Genomic DNA, 14,751 nt, shown 5'->3' on the forward strand with positions numbered 1-14,751 from the left:
AAATTTATTTATTTAAACACCTTGATCACATACATGATTGTGTTTGGGTTTCAGTCATGTAAAGAACACCACCCATCACCAGTGCAACATTCCCATCACCAATGTCCCAAATCTCTCTCCTTTCCACCCGACCACCGCCTGTACTCTAGACAGGCTTTCCATTTCCCTCATACATTCTCATTATTAGGACAGTTCAAAATGTAGTTATTTCTCTAACTAAACTCATCACTCTTTGTGGTGAGCTTCCTGAGGTGAGCTGTAACTTCCAGCTCTTTTCTCTTTTGTGTCTGAAAATTATTATTGCAAGAATGTTTTTCATTTTTCTTAAAACCCATAGATGAGTGAGACCATTCTGCGTTTTTCTCTCTCTCTCTGACTTATTTCACTCACCATAATAGATTCCGTGTACATCCATGTATAGGAAAATTTCATGACTTCATCTCTCCTGACAGCTGCATAATATTCCATTGTGTATATGTATCACAGTTTCTTTAGCCATTTGTCTGTTGAAGGGCATTTTGGTTATTTCCAGAGTCTTGCTATGGTAAATAGTGCTGCACTGAATATAGGTGTAAGGAAGGGATTTTTGTATTGTATTTTTGTGTTCCTAGGGTATATTCCTAGGAGTGGTATAGCTAGATCGTATGGGAGCTCGATTTCCAGTTTTTGGAGGAATCTCCATATCGCTTTCCATAAAGGTTGAACTAGACGGCATTCCCACCAGCAGTGGATAAGAGTTCCTTTCTCTCCACATCCCCGCCAGCACTGTTTATTCTCATTCTTTGTGATGTGTGCCAATCTCTGGGGTGTGAGGTGGTATCTCATCGTTGTTTTGATTTGCATCTCCCTGATGATTAGTGATGTGGAGCATTTTTTCATGTGTCTTTGGCCATGAAATTTTTTTTTTTTTTGTATTTCTTCTTTGTCAAAGTGTCTGTTCATTTCTTCTCCCCATTTTTTGATGGGATTAGATGTTTTTTTCTTGTAAAGTTCTGTCAGTGCCTTGTATATTTTGGAGATTAGCCCCTTATCTGATGGGTATTGGGTGAATAGTTTCTCCCACTCAGTGGTGGCTCTTGTATCCTGGGCACTATTTCCTTTGAGGTGTAGAAGCTTCTCAGCTTAATATATTCCCATCTGTTAATCTCTGCTTTCACTTGCTTGGAGAGTGCAGTTTCCTCCTTGAAGATGCCTTTAGTCTCAATGTCCTGGAGTGTTTTGCCTATGTGTTGTTTTATATATCTTATGGTTTTGGGTCTGATATCGAGGTCTTTAATCCATTTGGATTTTACCTTCGTACATGATGTTAGCTTGGGGTATAAGTTCAATTTTTTGCAAGTGGCTAGCCAGTTGTGCCAACACTGAGTTTTGTTTTTCTTAATGAGTATAGCCAAAGATTTCTCAGTATTGATTATCCTTTTATAAAATCAGCTTTTGTTTTCATTCAGTTCTTGTATTTCTTTTACTCCTATACCATTCATTTCTGCCTTTATTTTATTTTCTTCTCTACTTTGGACTTTTTTAAAAAATTTTTTTTATTTAAGCACCATGATTACATACATGATTGTAGTTGGGTTTCAGTCATAAAAATACCTTGGACTTCTTGGAGTTGAGCGATAGCACAGTGGTAGGGTGTTTGCCTTGCACGTGGCTGATCCTGGATGGACCTCGGTTCGATCCCTGGTGTCCCACATGGATCCCTGAGCCAGGAGTCATTTTTGAGCACATAGCCAGGAGTAACACCCCTGAGCATCACAGAGTGTGGCCCCAAAAGAAAAATAAATACTTTGGACTTCTTTAGTGATTTTCTAGTTTATTGAGATCTAGCTAGGTTTATTTATTTGATCTTTTTCTTGTTATCTTGATCAAAGTTTGTATTGCTAGGAATTTTCCTTTTAGATAAGCTCTTGCTATATCCCTTATGTTTTAGTAGCATATTTCTTCATTCTTATTTGTTACCTGGTATATCTCTAGTAAGGGGTAGACAATAAGGTTTAGTTTTTTGATCCACCCAGCACTTTTTTTTGTTTGTTTTGTTTTTAAACATTTTAATTTTTTTATTGTAAGAATTTATTCAAGAGACAAAATTGATTAACATAATGAGGTAAACTAACATAACATAATATAGTGACATAACATAACATATAATATAATTGATATAATAATAATACATGTAAGTCAAAGAAAGTTTCTGGTTAAAAACACAATTTTTTTCCATAATGGCTTACATATCTTTCACTGTAGTATTTTAGGTATAAACATTGAATCAGGGGAAAACCCATCACCAACTATGTCCTCCCCCCATTCCAGTTCCCTTTCTACAATACATATACCCCACCATCACCCCCCGGGCTGCTAGAGTAGGTAGACCCCTCTTTGACTGGCTTACTATTAGTGATTCACATATCTGTTTGGTCCTGGAATCCTCCCTTGTTTCCCCCTATATTTTAGAGGCAGAGCTAGAAAAATCGAAATATATGGTTTTGTTTGAAGGAAAGAAAAGCAATAGATTGGGGTACAAAATAAGAGGAAAAAAAGTCTAAAGTCAAATACGCTGAAAATGGGCAGAGTCCCTCTAGAGGCTTCCAACCTCAGTTTGAGAGAGGACGTGAAAAAGGTAATTCAGATACCACACAATACAGAAAAAAAACATCGAATTAAATAACCAGTGAGCACTACAGCAATAAAGACAGGCACCACACAGTAGTCTCAGTTCTGAAGTTCTGAAATCAAATCATGCTCGAGTGCAAAAAGAAAGAAAAAGACAGGACAAAATAATATAAAATAACATTGGAGACATCAACCGTAGTCTCCACACCAAAACAGAGACGTCAAAAAAAAAAAAATCAATCGATAAATAAACATGTGGAAAAATGATTGTCTTTTTTTTTTTTCTCCTTTATCCCCCTGCATAGGCACAGTAACTACTGGGGATATTGTAGAGGGAATTCCCTTGACCTAGGAGATACAGGGTTTCTCCACCCCTGAAGTATATGCCATGGGATTAACTCTAGACTCCTTGCATGATCATTTACTCTCCCCTTGCTGCTTTCGTGGTGTGTGGGCGACTTCTGCTTTGTCTTGGATGGTAAAATCAGACCTCTGTTTCTAGAGATCTTGGTCACCCAGCACTTTGTGCCTTTTGATTGATGAGTACAGGCAATTGATATTAAGAGAAATTACTGAAATAAAGAACTTAATCATCATTTTTATATGCAATTCTGGTGTTTTGTCATTAGTTTTTGTTTCTTGGTCTTTTATTTACATGCCTGCACTCTGATACCTGATATTTATGTCACTATTAGGTTAAGTTTTTGTTTATCTTGAGAATATCATGCCTTTTACATTCTAAAGTTCTACATTTATATTTCTTCTTATGTTTAATGCATGTGAGCCTAGTGTCTGTTATATTAGATCCTGTTGCTACTCTTCTTCCCTGCATATTGTGTTTAAGCATCTTACTACTTCCAGATAGGCCTTTTTTGTTTGTTTGTTTGTTTGTTTTTGGGTAACACCCGGCAATGCTCAGGGTTACTCCTGGCTGTCTGCTCTGAAATAGCTCCTGGCAGGCACAGGGGACCATATGGGACACCGGGATTCAAACCAACCACCTTTGGTCCTGGATTGGCTGCTTGCAAGGCAAACGCCGCTGTGCTATCTCTCCGGGCCTGCAGATAGGCCTTTTATAGAAGTCCCTTTTGTGTGTCTTGCAGAGATGGGTTAGAGACTATGAATTTCTTTAGCTATTGTTTGAGTGATAGCGTAGTTAGATGAAGTATTCTAGCTAAATGATTATTTTTATTCTGTAAAATGCTGGAATGTCACTTGATAGAATTGCTTTGATCTTACAGAGGTTTCCCTATAGGTGAGATTTTTCTTTTATTTTACTATCTACTGCCCTTGAGATTCTCTATTTTTGTCACTTGCCATTTTATTTAATGAATGTGTCCTAGTGTTCTTTTATTCCCTCTTTTTTATTTATTTATTTTTTTTGTTCGGAACTTTTGAGACTCTTGAATTTGGTCCTCTGGGAAAAATTTTGACTATTATTTCTTCTACCAATGCTTTCCCCCCGCTTTTTATTTCTTCTTTCTAGACTTCTATAAAATATGATTGAATTGTTTTGTAGATTTCTAATGCCTTCATTAAAAATAATCTTTTGTCCACCTTTTTTCTTTTTTTTGTTGTTGTTTGATTTTGGCCACACCCGGCAGTGTTCAGGGGCTACTCCTGTCTGCACTCAGGAATTATTCCTGGTGAAGATTTTGAGGCTCAAAATCTGGGTTGGTCACAAACAAGGCCAGAGCCCTACCAGTTGTACTAGCTCTCTAACAGACACTCTGAAATATATGTAGTTGTGAGTAGTTTTGGTCTCCATATTAACCTAGGGGCAGAGGTTTTATCAGTCTTGTTTCATATTGTGGCTAATGGCAAATATAGAAATCTTTTATTTAAGGTATACAAAGATGAATGAAAGTTCTCAATGCCTAGATCTTACTTTATTGAAAAGGTAATCAAAAACAAAATTATACTGTTGATAGCTTTGCTTTATCACTCCTCCCCTTTTTTTGAGTGGGGCACACCCCAGTTGAGCTCAGGACTTATTCTATTTTTTTTACTTTATTTAAAGAAAATGCATCACATAGTTGACATAGTTGACCATAATATATTTGTTTCCAGATAAGTGAGAGTCAAATTAAAAAAATAAAAAATAATAAAAGATAGTTTAAAAGAAAAGAATAGTAGCAAGCACATTTGTGAAAATTATTGTATCTCCAATGAAGTCATTTAATACAATAGCAGAAGGTTTAGTAAGTTCTTATTATTAGCTGTTCATTTTATTAATTTGGTGTGTTTCTATAGGATTGACTGCATCAAACAAAGTTGTTCAGAAATTCAAAGCACTATTGATACTGTGGCTTTTAGGGGTATGTTCTCAGCTGCCAGGTTTCCCAGAAGAAGGAAAATAAGTGGGGAGGGACAGGGCTTACTCTTGGTTCTGCTCTGGAATCACTCTTGGCAGGCTCTGTGGTCTTCATATCAAACTTGGGTCTGCCATGTGTTAGGCAAGTGCCCTACCTGCTCTACTATATCTCTGACTTTAAATTCACTGTTTTATTCATGTACTTGATATCTCTTGTTAAGGAGATAACTTGAAATAACAGATGAGAAAAGTCTTATTTCATTGGATTTAGAAAGTATCATGGAAATAGTTATAATTTGCTTCCCCCTCCAGCAGCATGTGTGAGTATGAGTATGCATACAGCAGGCATGAATATGCATATAAGGTTTATTCATATATAGTCCTTGAGGAAAGACTTGGGAAAATGGACCTTCAGTGGGCCAGGGTTTGAGATGCAGTCCTCAGGCGATAAAAGAAACGGCAAGATTTGGAGCTGAAATGACAAGGATATTCTTAGTGTAGGCATTTTTGTGTAGGTAAATAAGAGCATTCCCAGCTGCCATCTGGTGGGATTGGCAGGTATCAATCTTTTGCAGGTTGTTAAAGTGTTAATTGTCTTTTAGGTAACTTGTTAACATGTATTAATAAGTACTCATAATATTTTAAGGGTATAACTCAGTGGTGGTAAGTACATTCACATTATTCACCCAATTTGCAGAATCTTCTTGTTTTGCAAATCTCAAACCACACCCAATAATTCCTCCCCTACACTATAGGCGTGTTGGTTTTTTGTCTCCATGAATTAGAATGATTATTTTAATAAACGTGGGGTCTCACTGTATTTATCATTTTTTCTTTTTATGTAAACTCCATGATTAAAAAGTTCTTCATGATGAGTTTTAGTTTTAAAATGTACATCACCCTTCACTGATGAACATTTCCTGCCACCACTGTCTCCAGTTTCCATCCCACCCTTCCCTCTGCCTGACTCTGGGACAGGCATTTTATTTCTCTCATTTTTTTCTTTTCCTTTATCCTTTTAGACTCTGTGGTTTGCATTGTTGTTAATGAAGGATTGCTGTGCATATTACTTTATCCCTGTTCAATATCCAATAATCTTGTCCAGAGTGATCAGTTCCAACTATCATTTATATAGGGTCCTTTTTTCTACCCTAACTGTACCGATCAACTATTTGTGGCATAGGAGTGCTTTTCTGTATTGTGTTTCCTTGCTCCTAGGTTATATCTCTAGGAGTAGTATTGGTGGATCTTATGGGAGCTTAATGTCTAGTTTTTTTGAGAAATATTCATATTGTTTTTCAAAAAAGGCTGGACCAGTGGACATTCCCACCAGCCCTTTCTCCCTGCATCTGCTCCAGTTCTGGTATTCTTGTTCTTGTGATGTGTTCTCTGTGGTGTGAGATCATATTTCATTGTTGTTTTGATTTATATTTCCCTGATTAGTGATGTGGAGCATTTTTTCATGGGTTTTTGGCCATCTGTATTTCCTCTGTGAGGAAATAAATGTTCATTTCTTCTACCCATTTTCAGCTGTTCATTTCTTGCAAAGTTCTATTAGTACCTTATTTTTTTTTTTTTTTGGGTCACACCCAGCGTTGCTCAGGGGTTACTCCTGGCTGTCTGCTCAGAAATAGCTCCTGGCAGGCACGGGGGACCATATGGGACACCGGGATTCGAACCAACCACCTTTGGTCCTGGATTGGCTGCTTGCAAGGCAAACGCCGCTGTGCTATCTCTCCGGGCCCTATTAGTACGTTATGTCTTAGATATTAACCCCTTATCAGAGGTGTATTGGATGAATAGTTTCTCCCATTCCCTGGGGAATTTTTTTTATCTTTAGTCACTCTTTCCTTTGAAGTGTAGAAGCTTCTCAGTTTAATAAGTCCTATTTGTTTAGCTTAGTTTCCACTTGCTTGGCCAGTGGTGTTTCTTCCTTGAAGATGCTGTTAGCTTCAGTGTCATGTAGTATTCTACCTATATTTTCCTCTATATCCCTTATGATTTCAGACCTGATATCAAGGTCTCTAGTCCATTTTGACTTGACCATTTAGACAATTTGATTTGACTATTTGGTTAATGGACCAATAGGCTCACCTTACAGACCAATGTACCCATTTAATCCATTTTAATCAAGGTCTTTAATCCATTTTGATTTGAACTCTGTGCCTGGCATTAGAGATTTGAGTTAGCTTTTTGTTTGCATGTAGCTAACCAGTTTTCCCAGCACCTCTTATTGAGGAGACTTTCCTTGTTCCTCTTTATATTTCTTGCCCCTTTATCAAAGATTAAGTAATTAATTATAACTGTGGGTTCATCTCAGAATATTCAAGTCTATTCCATTGATCTGAAGGTCTATCTTTATTCCAGTACCATGTGTTTTAGTGACTACTGTTTTATAGTACACTTTGAAGTTGAGGAATGTGATGCTTCACATCTAATTCTTTCAAGGATTGCTGTCATTATTCATGAGAGGTTTATTGATTTATATGAATTTCAGGGGTGATTGATCTATTTCTTTGAAAAATGTCATGTTTATCCATTTAGGGGTTACATTAAATCTGTACAATGCTTTGGGAAGTATTGTTATTTTAATGCTGTTAATCCTCCTATTCCATGAGAAGGGTATAAGTTTTCATTTCCTTGTGTCCTCTTTTATTTCTGGATGCAGTGTTTTGTAATTTTCTTTGTATAGGTCTTTCACCACTTTATTTAAGTTGACTTCCAGATACTTGATTTTCTGATGCACAATTGTGAATGGGATTATTTTTCAAATATCTTTCTTTTCTTCCATTATTTGGATAGAAAAGCATGGACTTTTGCATATTAATTTTGTAGCTTGCCACTTTACCATACATGTATTGTTTACAGAAACTTTCTAGTGAAGTCTTTTTAGGATTTTCTAAATATAGTATCATGTATATTTATCCTTTTGTAACTGACTTTTCACCTAACACTGCCTCAAGGTTTAGCATCATTATAGAATGTTTCAAGATTTCTTTTTTTTTTTTTTTTTGGGCCACACCCGGTAACGCTCAGGGGTTACTCCTGGCTATGCGCTCAGAAGTTGCTCCTGGCTTGGGGGACCATATGGGACACCGGGGGATCGAACCGGGGTCCGTCCAAGGCTAGCGCCGTCAAGGCAGGCACCTTACCTTTAGCACCACCGCCCGGCCCCTGTTTCAAGATTTCTAAGTTAAGCATTAATAAATTAGTAAAAATTAGTGTAACATAAATTAGTAAACACCAATAAATTAATAAACATTAATAACTTAGTGTTTATTTTTCAAAACATGAAATGTTTCCCTCTTTGCAGCATGTTTCAGGACAATGAGATGTGTTAACTTCTACTTCTTTTTATTCTCTTCTCCACTATGACACTTTCTCTTGCTTTCTTCATTTTTAGAGACTTGACAGTTAACCAAGTGGTTGTTGGGCTCTGTGGGATGGTTTTCTCATTATCATATTGAGATAATATATGTTTGAAAGGAAGATCATAATGGTAAAGGACCCTTTTATTACATCCGATGCCTTTTCAGTTACCATAATTGAAATTTTTTTTTTTTTTACTAATTTTCTCTTTTATTTTATTTTTTTACTTTTGATCATTAACAGTTGTTCAGACCACCTTTTATATTTCCTGGTTCAGTCCACCTGGTTAATGGCATTAAAAGTAAGATTTAGAGGGGGCCAGAGAGATAGCATGAAGGTAAGGCGTTTGCCTTTCATGCAGAAGGATGGTGGTTCGAATCCCGGCATCCCATATGGTCCCCTGAGCCTGCCAGGGGCGATTTCTGAGCATAGAGCCAGGAATAACCCCTGAGCACTGCCGGCTGTGACCCAAAAACCAAAAAAAAAAAAAAAAGTCAGATTTAGGGTCTAAGAGTTCTCCAGACCCATTCATTATTCAAGATGTTGAGTTGCTTCTTTTGAATTTTTCCATTCATTTTTTCCCTATACAATACAATTGGGAGAGTGGATATAGTAGTAATATGGACTTGTCTTGTAGGTTATAAAGATTAAAAAGACATATAAAATGTTTAATGCTGTCTCACTTTTAATCTGTGCTCAAAGGCAGGTACTGGTAGCAGTGATTATTTTTTGAAGCATTCAGGAAATATTCCCAAATTAGTGGTAAAATAGAGGTTAGCAGAGACCTTTTATTGCCAGGATATTTGGCCACCTCCCCATTGCCATTTTCTTTCAGTGTGGTAGAGGGTCAGCTTCCTAACAGGTGGTAGGTACTTCATGCAGAACATTAATATTGATACTGTATTAAAAATTCAGTTACTAGATGGAAATATGCCTTAGATTTAGATATTAAAAGTATAGTTTTAATATATATGTATTATATACATAATATCTATTTATCTTTGGTTTGGGGGTCATACCTGGTTTTGTGCAAGGCTTACTCTTTGCTCTACTTTGAGAGATCACTTCTGGTGGTGCTTTTGAGGACCATAAGGAATGTCAGGGATCAAGTTCAGGTCTCCTGCAAACAAAGCCAAGGCCTCTACCTACTGTACTATCTTTCTGGCCCCAAGATAAAAACATTTAAATATGTAATACTGTACAAGTCCATATTTTAAAGCTCTGCGTCAGGGATGAAAAAACATGTAAACCATTTTTCATTTTCTTTCTTTTAGTGGACTCATTGGGCAAAGCTGGGCTATGTTGTTTGCCAGTGGAGGACTCAAGGTGACACTTTATGATATTGAGCAACGGCAGGTAACAGGTGCCCTGGAAAACATCAGGTATGTCTCTGGCATTTTTATTTGGTCTTATTTATTATTTCCTCAAGACTTAAGTGTTTGTGATTTTATTCTTTCATTCAAAACCATAATAGTGCCTTTGAGCTGACAAAGGTAAAGCTGAAAAAGTTTTAATTAATAGTGGAGACATGAAGTCTCAAGTAGGGACTTGTGCTATGAGAAAAGGACCCCAGAGGACTTTTTTGTAGGGAAGATTAGACTGTGGCATTCACTTGAATAGATTGTGAACTTTGCTGTATCTCACCTGACCAGACTCTGAATTTCCTGCATTCTCTCTGCAGGACAGATTGCTGTCAGCAAGTTCTAGCTACACACATGTTATCTTTTTTTTCCGCTTTTTTTTTTGTTTTGTTTTTGGGTTACACCCGGCAGCACTCAGGGGTCACTCCTGGCTATCTGCTCAGAAATAGCTCCTGGCAGGCACGGGGGACCACATGGGACACCAGGATTCGAACCAACCACCTTAGGTCCTGGTTTGGCTGTGCAAGACAAAAACCGCTGTGCTATCTCTCCGGCCCCTCACACATGTTATATTTAAGAAGCATAAAATGAAGTTTAAGAACAAACTGAGGGTTGTTCTGAGCTATTGACCAAACAGTGCCAGGGTCCAATCTAATGATTAATAGTGTGAGAGTAAAAAATATGTGGAGTATTGAATTTTAGAATTAATTTCAGGTGATAGAAGGAAAATAAGAGCCAAAAGAAAAAAATTTAAGAATGAAAGTGCTCTATAGGCAAGACACTTCAGGACATTACAGGCATCTTCAAGGAGGAAACTGCACTCTCCAAGCAAGTGAAAGCAGAGATTAACAGATGGGAATATATTAAGCTGAGAAGCTTCTGCACCTCAAAGGAAATAGTGCCCAGGATACAAGAGCCACCCACTGAGTGGGAGAAACTATTCACCCAATACCCATCAGATAAGGGGCTAATCTCCAAAATATACAAGGCACTGACAGAACTTTACAAGAAAAAAACATCTAATCCCATCAAAAAATGGGGAGAAGAAATGAACAGACACTTTGACAAAGAAGAAATACAAATGGCCAAAAGACACATGAAAAAGTGCTCTACATCACTAATCATCAGGGAGATGCAAATCAAAACAATGATGAGATACCACCTCACACCACAGAGAATGGCACACATCACAAAGAATGAGAATAAACAGTGTTGGCGGGGATGTGGAGAGAAAGGAACTCTTATCCACTGCTGGTGGGAATGCCGTCTAGTTCAACCTTTATGGAAAGCGATATGGAGATTCCTCCAAAAACTTGAAATCGAGCTCCCATATGATCCAGCTATACCACTCCTAGGAATATACCCTAGGAACACAAAAATACAGTACAAAAACCCCTTCCTTACACCTATATTCAGTGCAGCACTATTTACCATAGCAAGACTCTGGAAACAACCAAGATGCCCTTCAACAGATGAATGGCTAAAGAAACTGTGGTACATATACACAATGTCAGCTGTCAGGAGAGATGAAGTCATGAAATTTTCCTATACATGGATGTACACTGAATCTATTATGCTGAATGAAATAAGTCAGAGAGAGAGAGAGAAAAAAACGCAGAATGGTCTCACTCATCTATGGGTTTTAAGAAAAATGAAAGACATTCGTGCAATAATAATTTTCAGACACAAAAGAGAAAAGAGCTGGAAATTCCAGCTCACCCCAGGAAGCTCCCACAAAGAGTGATGAGTTTAGTTAGAGAAATAACTACATTTTGAACTTTCCTTATAATGAGAATGTATGAGGAGATGGAGAGCCTGTTTAGAGTACAGGCGGGGGTCGGGTGGGGAGGAGGGAGACTTGGGACATTGGTGATGGGAATGTTGCACTGGTGATGGGTGGTGTTCTTTACATGACTGAAACCCAAACACAATCATGTATGTAATCAAGGTGTTTAAATAAAAAAAAAAGAATGAAGGTGCTCAAACTTATAAAAAGAGCCAAAGGAATGCAATATGCTGCAAAATAAAAGTGCCTTGATTCACTGAAGACAGCTTCTTTCTGGCTCCAATTTTTTTTTTCAGGTCACACCCATTTGATGCTCAGGGGTTACTCCTGGCTAAGCGCTCAGAAATCGCCCCTGACTTGGGAGGACCATATGGGATGCTGGGGGAAACCGCTGTCCTTCCTTGGCTAGCGCTTGCAAGGCAGACACCTTACCTCTAGTGCCACCTCGCCAGCCCCTCTGACTCCAGTTTTGATCCTCGGAGACATAGTTTTATTAAGGTAGTTATTATTTTCTCCTGGGTGATATCCATGAAGAAATGAAAATATTTGCATTTTTGTGTCACAAAACAAAAAAATAATTTATATGTTATGATGTCATTATAAGCACAATTACATTATTGTACTAAGGCCAGTTTTGTGGGTTTTTTTTTTTTTTTTTTTGGCCACACCTGGTGACACTGGGTTATTCCTGGCAATGCACTCAGGAATAGCTCCTGGCTTGGGGGACCATATGGGATGCCAGGGGATCAAACCATGGTCTGTTCTAGGTCAGCCACCTCTCTGGCCCCATTGTGGGTTTTTATTTTTAATACAGTAGGAACCTGAAATCCAGAGAAACCAAGTTATTTTCTCTCATATAGTAACATACAACTACTGCCAAGATGAAATGTCAGTATTTAAATAGAAGCAAAACCAAAAACATAAACTGAGACTATGAAAGGAAATGTACTCCTCTGGGCTTTTTTTTCTGTCCTGAAAGGAAGAGGAAGCTGCACTTGTGCCATCTCTCCTTGTGCCACTGTTTAGGGATGTGTTGATGAAAATGTCCTGACCATTGTGGGGCTGGTACACTGTAATCTTACCATCCTGACATAATAGATGCTGTGACTCAGATATTTGTTACTGGATGAGAAAACTTAGGCTGTGAGTGGTCAGTAATACAAAATTAAGACTATCTCTGGCCAGTCTGACTTCAAAGGCTTGACTATCTTCATCATCCCTTTATACTATTTCATAGGATACTGAAAATGCTACTTTAATTTATTTGATATGTATAGGAGCTATTCTTAGCTCTGTGCTAAGTTACTTTGGTATTACTCTGGCCCCTTGTGCTAGTTTTTTTTAAGAACATAATAAAAATTAATAATTTATTGGCTAGAGCATTATCTATATCTTAGGATCTGAGCTACTTGCCTTCCCATTAGAAGTAGCAAATATCTTTTAATTGCCTGTATTTGAAAAAGTTTTATCACACATAACTTTAAACTTAAAGAATAGGCTTTAGTGTTGCTTGCTGTCATGCTTTATCAAGATATTTTTGAGGGCCAGGAAGATAACTGTTGGTAGAGAACATAGAACATGTCTTTTTTATGTTCTGAGTCACAGCATTTGGTCATAGCATTGCTTGTGACCAAAATAAAAATGTTTATGAGTTCCTTTCATGTTATTGCTTGTAGAGTTATTTTCTAGATCTATTTTATTACTGTGTAGTATTCTATTATGAGAATTTGATATAATTTATCCTTTTGAAGAATATTATAGCTATTTCCAATTTGAGGTTATTGTAAGCAATGTTTCAGTTCCTTGTGTATGTCTCATGGTGCATAAAGGGTAAAAATCTACAGGGTATTTATCTAAGATAGATTATTTGGTCAATTCTAACATCTCAGATTCTGGTTATTATATGGGTAATTGACATTATAGACTTTATTTATTTTGCTTTTGGGTCACAATTGTTGACTCTGCACTTAAGGATCACTCCTGGTGGTGCTTGGGGACCATATGGGATATTGGGGATTGAACCCTAATTGATTGCATGCAAGGCAAGAGCTTTTCCTGCTGTACTATTTCCCCAGGCCTGTAGCCTTCATTATGTTTTAACCTTTTTTAGTTACATACCTATTCTTTTCTGTTGACTTTTTTTCTTTAGTAATATGTATGTATATTTCTTTCATGTCTTGTAACTTGATAGCTTGTTTATTTTATCATCCAAAATGGAAAACTAGTTAATTATTTAGCAACTGAAGGATGTCTTCTGCTTTGAACAATTTGACAATTACTAATAAAGCTACTATCAATATGCATAAGAAGTTTTTGTGTATATATAGTTTTCATCTTTTTTAATTAAAAGTTAAAGAGCATGATTGCTAGCTAAATTATTTTCCAAAGTGACTACACCATTTTTGGTTTCCAAAAGTGTAACTGAATTTCTGCTGCTCTACATTCTGACTCCTACTTGGTGTTGCTTTGAAAATGGGTCAGAATAATAGGTGTGTAAGTAGTATATCATTAAAAATTGTATTATTTGATGGCATCTGATGTACACCTTTTTATAGGCTTATTTGCTATGTATTTATTTTTATGTTCTTTTTCTAATTTTTATCTCCTGGAAAAGTGGGAAACTTGAAAGTTATTTATACTTGCTGTGACTCCGTGATGCCACGAAATTATTCTTAGGAAAGTCCTATAATTTTTTAAGCAAAGACCCTTTAGAGATTCAGGTCTACCATAAAGATAGAAGTCTCCAAAATTTTTTATATACATTTTAAGTACCAGTAGAACAGCTGAAAAGTTGTAAGTTCCACTGATGCAGAAAAAAATACACCACTTGAGAGGTCAGACTAATCATAAAAAAGAAATCAAGAGTTAAAAGAATTTACTCAGATTTAATATGAGATCTTATTTTTTTTTCTTGGTTTTTGGGCCACACCTGGCAGTACTCAGGGGTAACTCCTGGCTGTCTGCTCAGAAATAGCTCCTGGCAGGCACGGGGGGACCATATGGGACACCGGGATTCGAACCAACCACCTTTGGTCCTGGATCGGCTGCTTGCAAGGCAAACGCCGCTGTGCTATGATCTTATTTTTAAACAAAATTTTAATTAAACCACTATAATTTTGCAATTATGTCCAATTAAGTTTTTAGGCTTATAATGTTCTATCACCAATTCCACAATAAATGTCAGTTCTGTCCTCTAGTGTCCTCAGATTCCCTTCTCATACCCTTGACAGCCACATTTTTTGTTTATTTGTTTTGGCTACACCTGACTATGCTCTGCACTCAGTAATCACTCTTGGCGGTGCTCAGGGACC

At 37.1% G+C, this 14,751-nt stretch overlaps 1 protein-coding gene across 1 annotated transcript in view; it reads left to right on the forward strand.

The window, feature by feature from the left end:
- Positions 1–14,751, forward strand: part of CRYL1 (crystallin lambda 1) — a 172,772-nt gene that overhangs the window by 8,531 nt on the left and 149,490 nt on the right. Inside the window, exon 2 of the mRNA XM_049782582.1 lies at positions 9,568–9,675. Within this exon, the coding sequence (XP_049638539.1) occupies positions 9,568–9,675 (108 nt within the window). The remainder of the gene's footprint in view (positions 1–9,567; positions 9,676–14,751) is intronic.

This window comes from Suncus etruscus, chromosome 10 (assembly GCF_024139225.1).
Source record: "Suncus etruscus isolate mSunEtr1 chromosome 10, mSunEtr1.pri.cur, whole genome shotgun sequence".
In the NCBI taxonomy this organism is placed as follows: domain Eukaryota; kingdom Metazoa; phylum Chordata; class Mammalia; order Eulipotyphla; family Soricidae; genus Suncus; species Suncus etruscus.